Source organism: Acinonyx jubatus, chromosome C1 (assembly GCF_027475565.1).
Source record: "Acinonyx jubatus isolate Ajub_Pintada_27869175 chromosome C1, VMU_Ajub_asm_v1.0, whole genome shotgun sequence".
Taxonomy (NCBI): domain Eukaryota; kingdom Metazoa; phylum Chordata; class Mammalia; order Carnivora; family Felidae; genus Acinonyx; species Acinonyx jubatus.
Genome location: NC_069381.1, coordinates 183628142 through 183641384, shown reverse-complemented (window position 1 = coordinate 183641384; position 13243 = coordinate 183628142). Strand labels below are relative to the sequence as shown.

The 13243-nt window shown below is 42.8% G+C and overlaps 1 protein-coding gene across 2 annotated transcripts in view; it reads right to left on the bottom strand.

Moving 5' to 3' along the window:
* Positions 1 to 12931, bottom strand: part of LOC106979979 (aldehyde oxidase 2) — an 88738-nt gene extending 75807 nt beyond the window's left edge. The window contains exons 1-6 of one of the 2 annotated variants that reach the window (XM_053215537.1): positions 11781 to 12931; positions 9754 to 9811; positions 8164 to 8260; positions 6801 to 6909; positions 5091 to 5217; positions 1791 to 1852 (exon numbers count right to left, since the gene is read on the bottom strand). In XM_053215537.1, the coding sequence (XP_053071512.1) occupies positions 1791 to 1852; positions 5091 to 5217; positions 6801 to 6909; positions 8164 to 8260; positions 9754 to 9811; positions 11781 to 11834 (507 nt within the window). In that variant the 5' untranslated portion in view covers positions 11835 to 12931. The remainder of the gene's footprint in view (positions 1 to 1790; positions 1853 to 5090; positions 5218 to 6800; positions 6910 to 8163; positions 8261 to 9753; positions 9812 to 11780) is intronic. The other variant, XM_053215536.1, reaches the window with a different exon arrangement.
* Between the last annotated feature and the right edge of the window lie 312 nt (positions 12932 to 13243).

The following is a 13243-nucleotide window of genomic DNA, read 5'->3' as shown; positions in this document are numbered from 1 at the left end:
ATACCTTTGGGATCTGCATGGGACTGACTGGGAATGAATGGACAATTGCTGACTTTACTTTAAAGCAGGTTTCCATTTACTGGTTCCTTCATTTCCCATTTCCTCCAAACTTACCTCTTGTGTCTTCTACCTTAAATAATTTTTCCTCAGTATCTAGGAAAATACTTTCTTCCAGATATCCCAGTTCTCTCCCCCAAATGCCTCAGGCTGCCACCATCTTCCTAACTCTGTCTAAGAAGCAAAACCAGCTGGGCCCAGTGATCAGAGCTTCCTCTTTTAGTTAGAGCTCTGAGAGTGCCCACAATGGGCCATGAATCAATGACAACAGAAATAGTCAGTCTTCTCTTGGCCTGGTAGAGAGGAGTCTTGGGTATTCCCACTGGGGCCCAGTTTCTTTCACCCATTAAACACCCTGTAGTCAGTTGGCTACAGGGTGGGTGTCCAACCACATTTTTGCCTTTATCCCCAGAGTCTATGCCTGGGAAAGTGAATAACATCCATACTCCAGAGGGAGAGCAGTTTCCTTTAACTTCCTTTATTCATATTTCACAAGTGTTTCACTTACACCAGCAGTTTGATGGGTTTGTAAGCATTCATTTATTTCTCAGCTCTTCAGCTTTGGCTCCCCCATGTGGCATTATAAGTCTGGGACATGTTTACTAACTTGGATGTAAATTAAAAAAATAAATTAAATTAAAGAAATAAAAAAGTCTGGGACATGCACATACCGGGGACCTGCCTGGCTCTGGGAAAAGGGACAAGCCTGCTGGTCCACTTCTAGGCCCACCCCTACTATTTGTGGATCTAGTGCAAGAGTATAAATGGACACTCTGGCCTTGGCCTACTGCCCTCCTCTTCCCACCCTTCTGTACTGAGGGGACTCAAACACCTGTGTGAGCATCCTGGCCTGAATGCCCCAGCTCTGTCCACACCCTCCAGAAATAACCAGTTGTTGGCTACCCTTTGACCTAGGGGTGTATGTGCTGGCTGTTATGATCTGCTCCAGGAAGATGGGTTCAGGAAGAGACTGGTGTCAGGCCGAGGAATGGGGTCGAGACCATATCTGGAGCATGGTCTAGAAAAGGGTGTGAAGGGTCCAACTGAACAAGTCCCCTTGGCTCCATTGCTTCCTGAGAATGGCTGGAGGACCAGCAAGGGGCCCTCCCAAATGTGGAATCCCTCTTGCTTGGGTATAAGGGCAGTACTGCCCAATTCCATCTTGCCTCAACAGCATCCTCAATAACAGTAGCAACTAAGTGCCCCCCATGACTTTGCTACATGCTTTGCCCATGATTTCTTATTTGATCTTGATACTCAGTGAAGTATCTTTTGTAAAGGAAACTTCCTGTGCTCTTGCACTTGAGGTGAATTTTGGATTCTACTCTACATATTCGGCTTCTTTACTTGCTCACACTTTCTTAGCCAATCTGGACTCTTGGAACTAGCCTTGTCTCCCCAAAACAAATTTCATACCTTTGCTTGTCTCTTTGGGTTTGCTGGAGCCCTCCTACATGTCCTGCCTGATGCCTTGTTTAACTATTAGTAGAAGATATCTGGATGCCTGGTTAGATCACCTGACCGCCCTCTGTGGTGGGTTGTGGAACATCAAATGTGGTATAACTTTCACCCTGTCCTTAACAAATAGCTAAAATTCTTGTGAGTCAGTTGGAACAAACTCACTTGGTCTCCCTTATAGTCTGTTTAGATGATCTAAACAACTCAACCCCTGTATTCCCAGGCTTGACCAGCTCTCCCTGTCATTCTTGCTCTGTAGGATGTCACCTACTCACCACACAGAAGGTCCTTCCACTTGCGAGAATTGGCCGATACCCAGTACAGCGGCATAGATTACCTAATCAGAGAAGAAGCATGCTTATCAGTAGGCTTTATTTTAACTGGTTTCATTTGAAAATTAAAACTGACTTAGGGTTTTTTTTTTTAGAGTGTTTAAATATCTGCCAGACTATTCAATCCTTTTTCTCTTCTTAGAATATGAACCTTCCCACTACTTCAATTCTAGTTTTATTCTCTGCCCTAAAGATGATCGTCTGTCTGGTGAGCTCACTTGCATCCATCTATTAGTTTATTCATTCATTCAACATGTATCTGTGTAAGATACAGGTGATCCTAAAACAAGAAAATATAGGCCATTTCTAATGTACTATATGATTTTCTATAATGGGACAAAAAGAGTAAAGGAAGAGTAAAGGAAGCAACTGCCAGCAAATGGCAGATTAGGGAGTATGTCTGTGCTCCCCCTTCAGGTATCAATCTAAGAATCTATACATTTAACAGGTGACTTGTTTAGGGAATTGTTGACACCTGAAAATGATGCTTATTGATCAATATGTACTTTTCTTTAGTAACTTAAATGCATTGTAAATTCTAAAGCATCCTTTCAATATGTGAAGGGCTCTATTATGGATTGATGTGTCCCCCCAAAAAGATATGTTGAGGTTCTAACATCTGGAACATGTGAATGTGACCTTATTTGGAAATAGGACCTCTGCAGATATACTCAAGTTAAATTGAGGTCATACTGGATTAGGATGCGCTCTAACCCATCAAAGTTGGTAAAGATGAAGTCAAGCTTTCACTTTTTGCAGATGACATTACATTACACATGGAAAACCCAATAGACTCCACTGAAAGTCTGCTAGAACTGATACATGAATTCAGCCAAGTCACAGGATACAAAATTAATGTACAGAAATTGGTTGCATTCTTATACACTAATAACAAAGCAACAGAAAGACAAATAAAGAAACTGATCCCATTCACAATTGCACCAAGAATCATAAAATACCTAGGAATAAACCTAACCAAAGATGTAAAAGACCTGTATGCTGAAAACTATAGAAAGCTTATGAAGGAAGTTGAAGAAGATACAAAGAAACAGAAAAATATTCTGTACTCATGGATTGGAAGAATAAATATTGTTAAAATGTCAATACTACCCAAAGCAATCTACACATTCAATGCAATCCCAATCAAAATTGCACCAGCATTCTTCTTGAAGCTAGAACAAGCACTCCTAAAATTTGTATGGAACCACAAAAGACCCCAAATAGCCAAAGTAATATTGAAGAAGACCAAAGCGGGAGGCATCACAATCCCAGACTTTAGCCTCTACTACAAAGCTGTAATCATCAAGACAGCATGGTATTGGCACAAAACAGACACATAGACCAATGGAATGGAATAGAGACTCCAGAATTGGACCCACAAAAGTATGGCTAACTAATCTTTGACAAAGCAGGAAAGAATATTCAATGGAAAAAAGGCAGTCTCTTCAACAAATAGTGCTGGGAGAACTAGACAGCAACATGCAGAAGAATGAAACTAGACCACTTTCTTGCACTATTCACAAAAATAAACTCAAAATGGATAAAGGATCTGAATGTGAGACAGGAAAACATCAAAACCCTAGAGGAGAAAGCAGGAAAAAAACCTCTCTGACCTCAGCTGCAGTAATTTCTTACTTGACACATCTCCAAAGGCAAAGGGTTTAAAAGCAAAAATGAACTATTGGGACTGCATCAAGATAAAAAAACTTCTGCATTGCAAAGGAAACAATCAACAAAACTAAAAGGCAACCAATAGAATGGGAAAACATATTTGCAAATGACATATCGGACAAAGGGCTAGTATCCAAAATCTATAAAGAACTCACCAAACTCCACACCCAAAAAACAAATAATCCAGGGAAGAAATGGGCAGAAAACATGAATAGACGCTTCTCTAAAGAAGACATCCGGATGGCCAACAGGCACATGAAAAGATGTTCAACGTCACTCCTCATCAGGGAAATACAAATCAAAACCACACTCAGATACCACCTCATGCCAGTCAGAGTGGCTAAAATGAACAAATCAGGAGACTATAGATGCTGGAAAGGATGTGGAGAAACGGGAACCGTCTTGCACTGTTGGTGGGAATGCAAACTGGTGCAGCCACTCTAGAAAACAGCGTGGAGGTTCCTCAAAAAATTTAAAATAGATCTACCCTATGATTTAGCAATAGCACTGCTAGGAATTTACCCAAGTGATACAGGAGTGCTGATGCATAGAGCCAATTTATGGAAAGAGCCTAAGTGTCCATCAACTGATGAATGGATAAAGAAATTGTGGTTTATATATACAATGGAATACTGCTTGGCAATGAGAAAGAATGAAATCTGGCCATTTGTAGCAACATGGATGGAACTGGAGAGTGTTATGCTAAGTGAAATAAGTCATACAGAGAAAGACAGATACCATATGTTTTCACTCTTAGTGGATCCTGAGAAACTTAACAGAAGACCATGGGGGAGGGGGAGAGGGAAAAAGTTACAGAGAGGGAAGGAGGCAAACCATGAGACTCTTAAAAACTGAGAATAAAATGAGGGTTGATGGGGGGTGGGAGGGAGGGGAAAGTGGGTGATGGGCATTGAGGAGGGCACCTGTTGGGATAAGCACTGGGTGTTGTATGGAAACCAATTTGACAACAAATTTCATATATATATATATATAAAGGATGGGTCCTAATCTAGTGACAGGGGTCATTATAAAAGAAAATTTGGACACAGACACACAGGGGAGAAGGCCATGAGAAGACAGAGGCAGGGACTAGACTGTGATGCATCTGTAAGTCAAGGAATACCAGGATGGCTGTCAAACACCAGAAGCAAAGAAGAGGCAAGGAAGAACCTTCCCCTAGAGCTTTCAGAGGGAGCACAATCCTGCTGACACCTTGTTTTCAGACTTGTAGCCTCTAGAACTTTGAAAGAATAAATTCCTGTTGTTTTAATGCACCTAGTTGGTGGTACTTTGTTTTGGCAGCCCTAATGAAGGCAGACCAATAAGTCACTGGATAGAGAACTGAGGTGTCAATATGGGTGTGTGATCCACACACAGTGTGTTCCATGCAGACCTCTCCAACAAGTGCTCTGCCATTCTTCCCTGCTCTTGGGTGAGTTGTAGATACTTTAGAAACAACCAGGGGGTTCCCTGAGCAGGGCTGGGATGACTTGTGAGAGGGCTGGAAGAGCCTGGGGCATGTTTCCCACCTGGCCTGAGGCAGGTGGTGGGTTTTTTCCATGTCAGACCTACCCCCCAGGGCTTCCATGAGCTGCTCCTCTGAAGGCTGTAGGTGGTTCCTAAGCAGTGTGTACATGGACATCACCATCCCAGGGGTGCAGAATCCGCACTGGGTGCCGTGGCTCCTGGCGATCCTCTCCTAGAAGGACACATGCATGGTCACAGGCTTTCTGCTGTCAGCACCCCTCACCGAGGTCCACACCTGGTACCTCTCTTATCACGGTCAAACCCAGTCCCTAAGCAGTGCACTCCTCCTCTTGCCCAGAGATGGCCAGCGTCCCCTTTCCTATGCTGCTCTGGTGGAAGTGACTCGGAAGCCATATTCTATCGTCACAATCATCTCTCAAGCTCAGATGTTCAGATACTTCTAACTGGGAATTAGCAGTGTGCAGCTTCCATTCCTAGAGTGAGAATTCTCCAGAAATCAGTAATTGCAAGGAAAGTATGTTTAAGTTTCAAAAACAATTTTCTTGAACACCTCTACATTTTGCCCAGCTTAATTCTGACCATGGAGCTGCCTCTTTTTGATTACTTTGGAGACTATTTACTGTTGACCTCACTTTACTTCTTTAAGTTCTTTTGTGTTGGCTCAAAAGGAGTTCTACTTTCAAAGATCCAAGGTTTTGGTCTGTGTCCTAGATGCTTGGTATTTAAAGTGTAGCCTATGGACCAGTGGTGTTTGTTCCACCTGGGAGCTTGCAGGAAGTGCAAAACCTCAGGCCTCTGCTCCAAACTTCCTGACTCAGAATCTGTATTTTTAACAAGTTCCCAGATGATTCTTTACACATTAAAATTTGGGAAGCCCTGATCTAGATTTCGGAGTGTAATCCTCTCTGATCTCCCTAGATAGTCTAGTAAATTCTGCTGGGTCCTTTGCCTTTGTTGACCTTTCCTGGAATTGATTCTCATGTTTTGAAACCCAGAGACCCTCTGGGCTCCTCCTGCCTGGAAGGACTTGTAGTATTGGTGGATCTGGACCTATGATTTTCCAATTCTTTGTCTCCATTCTTTGTGACAATGACAGAGGAGTCAGTGTGTTTTCTGCCAATGCATGTGACAGTTCTCTTAAAACCAGCCTCTGTGTCCCAGCTTCAAGTAAAATTTGGAGAGGGGCACCTGGGTGTCTCAGTTGGTTAAGTGTTCAACTCTTGATTTCAGCTCAGGTCATGATCTCATGGTTCATTTGGATCAAGCCCCTGTCAGGATTGGGACACAAGTCTGCTTGGGATTCTCTCTCTCCCTCTCTTTCTGTCCCTCCCCTATGTGCTCTTACTCTCTCTCAAAATAAATAAACAAACTTACAAAAATGATTGTGTTTGTGGTCTGGTATAGTCAGCCTTGGTTCTAATTTTACTCCTAAGACCTCCTATGCCACAGGGAATAATCCTGAGTTTTATCTTGTTTGCCTCAGACATTTTAGCCTATGAATAATATCTTTTGTACAATATTTATTCCAGCCTATAGTCACATAGTTATTAATCAATGTTTTGATAATCCTGCTTATCATTCAAGTGGAAAAAGTAAGAAAAAGGATGATCATCTAATAAAATGTGGATGGATTTCCAGCTTTCTTTAAATCACTTAGATGTTATTATCTTGATCAATATGCATCCAAAGCTTCTACTTACCTGATCACAACCTAGAAGCTCCAGGCAGCACAGTCAACACCGTGTTGGTTAAAAAGAAAAAGTTAAGAATGAGAAAATTACAACGTGATCTTACCTGCACAGGGTGAAGCCTGGTGTTGATACTTCCAATACCTTCTACAGTGGTGACAGCAGCCCCATACAGAGAGCAGATGGGCACCAGACATGCAGTAATGGAGAAGTGTCTTCATATGAGGAATAAAAGGAAAATCAAGGAGTGTAACACAGTTCTTCCCTTTTGGGAAGCAAGAAGGACATCAAAAAAAACAAAAGAAAACAAAACAAAAAACCAAGCCTATCATTCAGCCTCAGGGATGGGGAACTGAAGGGGAGACAGGGAGGATGAGTTTAGAATCCTCTCTGCTGACTCTGTACTATCTGTAAGAATTGGGGATTCTTAGAGGGAACTTGGGCATTCTGAACTTCAGAAAAATTAAAAAAAAACTTTTTAACATTTATTTATTTTGAAAGAGAGAGAGGGAGAGAGGGAAGGAGAGAGAGAGAGAGAGAGAGAGAGAGAGAGAGAGAGAGAGAGAGATAGGGAAAAGCAGAGAGAGAAAGAGAGAGAGGGAATCCCAAGCAGGTTCCATGCTCATCTGGGAGCCTGACTTGGGGCTCGATCCCATAACCATGAAATCATAACCTGAGCCAAAATCAAGAGTCAGACACTCAACTGACTAAGCCACCCAGGTGCTCCTCAGAAAAACTTTCTAAGTCCAGAACAGATTTACTTGGCCCTGGACACAATGGGAGTGGATTCAAGTTACCAGGAGTATAATTGGACCTCAACTAGCATTCATTAGGCTATTGACCCCATAACAAATTAAAGGCATACTTATGTCTTTTATGTCTACATTTGAGATTTTTTTTTCCTTTTGCTTGTTAATTTAAAACTCTTTGGATAAGGTCATTCAACAGTGGAATGGAGTGTGTTCTGAGACCATTTCTTGATTTTTTGGGGCTAGTGGATCTGGGAGCAGCCCAAATCCTGGAATCCAGCTCTTAATTAAAGGATGCAACCATGAGCCAGGTCTCTGCTCTGCAGGGTTGGTCCAGCCCAGCAGAAGAGGCATTATCTTCAGAGCCAGAAAATGTGGGTTCAAGTCCTTGATCTACAACCTTGTATGACTTTGAACAAGTCACTTCATCTCTTTAAGCTTCAGTTTCTTCATCTGTAAAATGAATGATTTGCCTAAATTGGGGTTTCTTAACCTGGGATGCATAGATGGGCCTTAGGATGTCTGTAATCTTCCTGAAAGTGTGTGCAAAATATAATTAGTTTATGTACCTTCTGAGTAGGGGGCTCAGAGCTTTTATCAGATTTTCAGAGGGGTTGAGGATCTAGAAAGGGTTAGAATCACGAGATCTCTGGGATGAGAATACAAGCCTGGCAAAGAAACAAAGGCCACTTCTGGCCTCTGAGCTTCTGGGTAGGATACCTTATCTTCGCAGACACTGGGTCATGCTTGGACACCATCACAGTACAGGCACCGCAGCCTCCTCTTCCACAGGCATACTTGGTTCCTGTGAGGCGTACTAGAAGGGGGTGGTCAAGGAAAAGATGCCACATGGATATGTTACCCCCATTATAGCCACCTCCCTCAGGTGTTGCTAGTGAGGAAGGTCTTTGGGGGGTGAAGGACAGGTCTGAGAAGTCATTCGCCTGCCTCCAGCTCTCCGGCCACTCTAGATCTTATTAGCTGTGTGATACTGAACATATTAACCTTTCCCTGCCCATTTTCTCACTTGCAAAGAGGGAAAAGTAATAGTTACTTTATATTCATAGGCTTATCATATACATCTTGTAGGATGATGGCTGTAAAATTCCTTTGAAAAGTCCTATTTCATTATAGGTATTCTGGATTCCAATCATGTAACTGGAAGAGAAGATCTTATTTTTAGCAGTTCAATGAATTGCTAGTTTTGTCCATTTGTATTGCATTTGAAAACAAATGAGTGAGCCTTTGAAGAAAACTCCCATCCTTACCTTCAGATCCCACCTGGAGTATCCCTCTGCTCTCTCTTGTTCTGAGTCCAAGCTCAAATCCAGGCTCAGTCTCTGTGCCTCTCTATTTAGTCATCTTTCTCCCTAATTGTGGTCCATTTCCACCCAGTTTATGAGATTGCATATAATTCACTAGACTGGCTACAAAGATTTCAGAATCACTGACTTTTTTTTTTTTTTTTTAAGCCATAGGGCTTGTTCACCTAAATTAAGTCATAACCTCAGATGTTTATCAGAGAGGACATGTCAATGAGTGGAATAAGCTGGAGTGTAACTGGAGAGCTTGTGCCCCTTTCTAGACAGTCCCTACTCCAGTCGGCTAGATTGCTACCCACACACGAATGACTATTTGCTCATTTTTCATGAGAAACTGAGAAATGTTGATTTTCTAAAATATGAGATTTCCTCATTTTCAAACATCGACAACTAATTAAAAACCATGTGGGCTTTTAAACAAAACTTGTCCATGGGTTGACTCCACCAATTTATAATTTCTTCCATTTCTTTATTTACTTTTTGGTTTCTCTGAGAGATATATTAGACCTACCAATGAAAATGGTTGTCATTATGAAGATCTAAATTTCAGAATATAAAATGGTAGGGAACATCTGCCATAAGAAAATGGATATAGGGAAAGGCAATCCTTTCCTATGACACATGCTCTTCCTGAATCTGGAGAACGTGGTTTCCCTCCGGGGCATGGTACATGCAACACAAACCTCTATTATATAACCACCCTCCTGGGAATTTGGAAAGCCCTTAAAGGAATAATTAGTGCTGAAGTAAAGAGCTTAGCTTCCATTTCATTGCTATTAAATCGAGATATAAGAAGCTCTGGGGAAACTTCATCCTCTCCAAATAGCCCAATTAACTTAATATCCTTAAAACCATTGCCAAAAGCAAAGAGAGAAGGGCCAGTGGGGCTGACTGGGGATGGAGAGGGTAGATCAGTTTTCACAATCACAGCAGGCCTAGAGTTTTAAGGCAAACATAGACACTGCCCAGACTTTGATCAAAAGGGTCCAGTTCTTTCGTAGAAAGTTCAGCAGAGTGACTTCTGGGTCCGCATTCCTCTCTATCACCTGCATTGGAAACAGAAAAGAGATTATTATGGGGATCAAATTGGTGACCCAGTGGAATGTCTGCAATGGTCTGCTAATGATTTAGAGACCAGGGCATAATACTTTCATTGCCTTTTTGTTTTTGTTTTTTTTTTTGTTGTTGTTGTTGTAAAGGCAAACGAATTTCACATACATTACAGAGCTGGAGACTCACCAAGAAAGTGGCACAACAATGTTTTTATATGTGATTAGAGTGGGGAGCCACCCCTGGGTAAGCCACCCCTGGGAGCTGTATTCTTCATGTTTTGCTCCACCATTTGTTTTTGTGGAATTTCCAACTCAGTCTTTTTTACTCTTGGAATATTTTAAGTTGGGGAGAGACTTGGATGGTGTGTGTGTGTGTGTGTGTGTGTGTGTGTGTGTGTTTACAATGAAGGGTCCTAGAAGGAAGAAGTCTGGATAGGAAGGGTTTCTCATCTGGCACCTCTGAAACACCTCCAGCAGGGACTACATTTGATAACATGAGGGATCTCAAGAGTTGGAAGCAGAAAAGGGAGGTGGGGAGAGTTGCTGTCATCCTCAAGGGATCTCTGAGTGTGCTAGTCCCTTCAGGCAGAGAGGCTGATGGTGAGACTTATTGTCCAAGCTCAGGACCCAGGGTGCCTCTGGTGGAGCACTAGAATTCCTCCCTCCCTTTCCTTGACAAGTGGGGGATTATCACTCAGAAGCCTGGAGGGATGATCTCTGGTGCTTCTTTCCCATTTCCTCATTTTGTAATATTTCCTTTGACTTTACCTTTGAGTTTCCTGCAAACACCTTAGCCATTCTGTTGCACCAGAGGAAAGGAAGAAACAGTGAGCTATTCATATTAGGTTCTTCCTTTCTTCCCAGAAGAAAAATATGAATTTCTGTAGATTCCAAAGAATAACTCTGGGCTCGTGACTCAGAAGGGGCTTGGAACAGAAAATAGAGGAAGAAGCCTCCAAAGTCTAGGCCAGTGGAACAAATGAGTTAGGACTCAGCTCTGGAAAGCAGGTTTGGAAGAACGTATGGTGGCTGCTGGCTGTGGAGACTGGAGACAGGAGACAGAGTTACAAGGGACATGATGAGAACTTAGATGCTCTCTGTTCTATTTCCTTTCTTGGGGTGGGAGGGTGGACATGGAAAAATCCCAGTTAGGTTTGTGGGATCGGGTAGCCAAGGGGCCTTACAGGAGGTGGAAAGATGCCAAAGAAGCCATATGCCTTGGGAACTACATACTGGTTCCTTTGAGGGAGAGACTGAGGCTCATGAGCAGAGTGGGCCTGGCAGAGGGCACTGAGGGTCAGCCAGTGGCCTGTGTGGACTAGTGGTGAGAACCAAATAGAGGATGCTAGGAGAAAGTGACACTGGAAGAGCCCCTCTTCTTGTCACATATGTTCCCCCTAGAACTTAGTTACAACCTGGGAAAGAGGGGATGGATTGAAAATTGACTGCAATTACATTTCGACTAAATCTGATTAATGGAGTCTCAACAGAAAAATTAAGTTGATAAAAACAAAGGAAGCTCTATTTCTGGTCATCCTGAGTTTGAGGATCAAGATATGTTACTAGATACAGTGCTTCCAGTATATCAGGCCCAGTGCTAAGTGCTTTTTAAGGGAAAAGGGGGTTCCTAGTCAATAAAAGGAGCATTTCTCTTTTAATCTTTTTAGGAAGTAGATTCTAGAGCTAGGTAGTCTGAGGCTCAGGGAGGTGAAGTAACTTGCATAAAGACATACAGTAAATGCAAAAGCTGGATTGGAACAAGACTGCTTGATGCCAAGGCATATGTGATTAACCCTAACGCTTTACCACCTCCCCATATTCTCAGAAGCCGAGTCTTGGCTGAGTGGGGAAGAGGCCAAATTAGTATGGGTTCTTCACCCCTGGCTTCTTGTCCCTGACTGGACAAGAATTCCCCTCAAGCTAGTAGTCTCTGCAAGCCACAGTAGTATCACCCAACACTTACCTTCCTCCCATTCACAAAGAAAACCAAGTCATCTGATTTCGGTGGGCAAGACATTGCACCTGTAAATAAGTTTCACCTTATAACTCTAGATGCAGATGTTCTTTGGCGCCAGAGAAATGAAAATATAGCACTAAGCAACAGAAATCCCTCTCCGTGCAAGAGCAGGCAGCTCAGAGCCCCAGAGAGCAGGGCAGGGGGTGGAGACTCCCTTGCTTTGTGGCCTTTTAAGTCTAGGGCACCTGTGTGGCCCAGCCTCTCTTATTCTGCTTCCCACCAATCCTGGCTTCGAAGCTCACTCCATGCACAACCCACCCCTCTTCTTGCTTTCTTGTAAGTTGGAGGGCTGTAGTGTGAAGACCATAAGCAACCATCCAAACTTAAACCTACTCTGCACACTGTCTCAGCCCCGGGAATATATTCTGGACAGATTTCCTTCTTCTCAAAGAGAGCTACAAGTGGGCTTTCTGAGAGCTTGCACTTTTCCAACTTTTTTCTTATTTGAGCTCAGAAGTGTCCTCATAGGAAATCATATGGATAAGTCTATTCTGTGTCCTAAAGGGGAGGTGTGAGGTGCCACAACCACCCAGCTCCTCTATACTCTCCTTACTTCCTCCCCATCCACAGGATTGCTTCACTGGAAAAGGGTGACATAGTCAAGGCAATCACTTTGCAGGTGAATAAAATGAGACCCAGATATGTGAGATCAGTAGCTCAGGATCACATAGAAACTCGAGTGGCAAAGCACAAACCAAAACCAGGATCTTCTGGCTTAAGTAACCTTAAGTGTATAGATAGATTCTTTAATAAAAAGAAAAATATCATTTTTGATCTTTCTGAACATCTCCAGTTAGATATTAGGGGATAAAATCAAGTAGTTCTTGTTCTTTCAGGTAATGTAATGCCCAGACTTGGCCTCACATATGGGTAAAGCAGGTAGCTGCTCAAGTGGACTGGTTTCAAGAGAGGAGGCAAGACCTCCCTGCTCCCCAAAGCTTCCTTCACAAGTGCATGGAGGCTTGGGACACCATTGTTAGAGTCAACTCTTTGTGTTAAGATGACCTTACCTTGTGACAGGGCTCAGGCCAGAGATGGCAAAGACCTAGCATCCTCTTGACTTGGTTAACTGAGGAAGATCTTCTTTCCCACTCAGTTCACATGTGGCTTCATGATCCTGTCCACCACAGAGTTAGTCCAGAAACACTCCTAATCAAATGGAGTTGGAAGTTTCCAATTTTGTTTACAATTCTTCTTTTTTTTTTAAGCTTATTTATTTATTTTTGAGAGAGAGTCAGAGAGAGAGAGAGAGAGAGAGAGAGAGCAAGTACAAGTGGGAGAGAGGCAGAGAGAGAGGGAGACGCAGAATCCGAAGCAGACTCCAGGCTCTCAGCTGTCAGCACAGAGCCCGATGTGGGGCTCAAACCCATGAACCATGAGATCATGACCTGAGTTGGAGTTGGATGCTT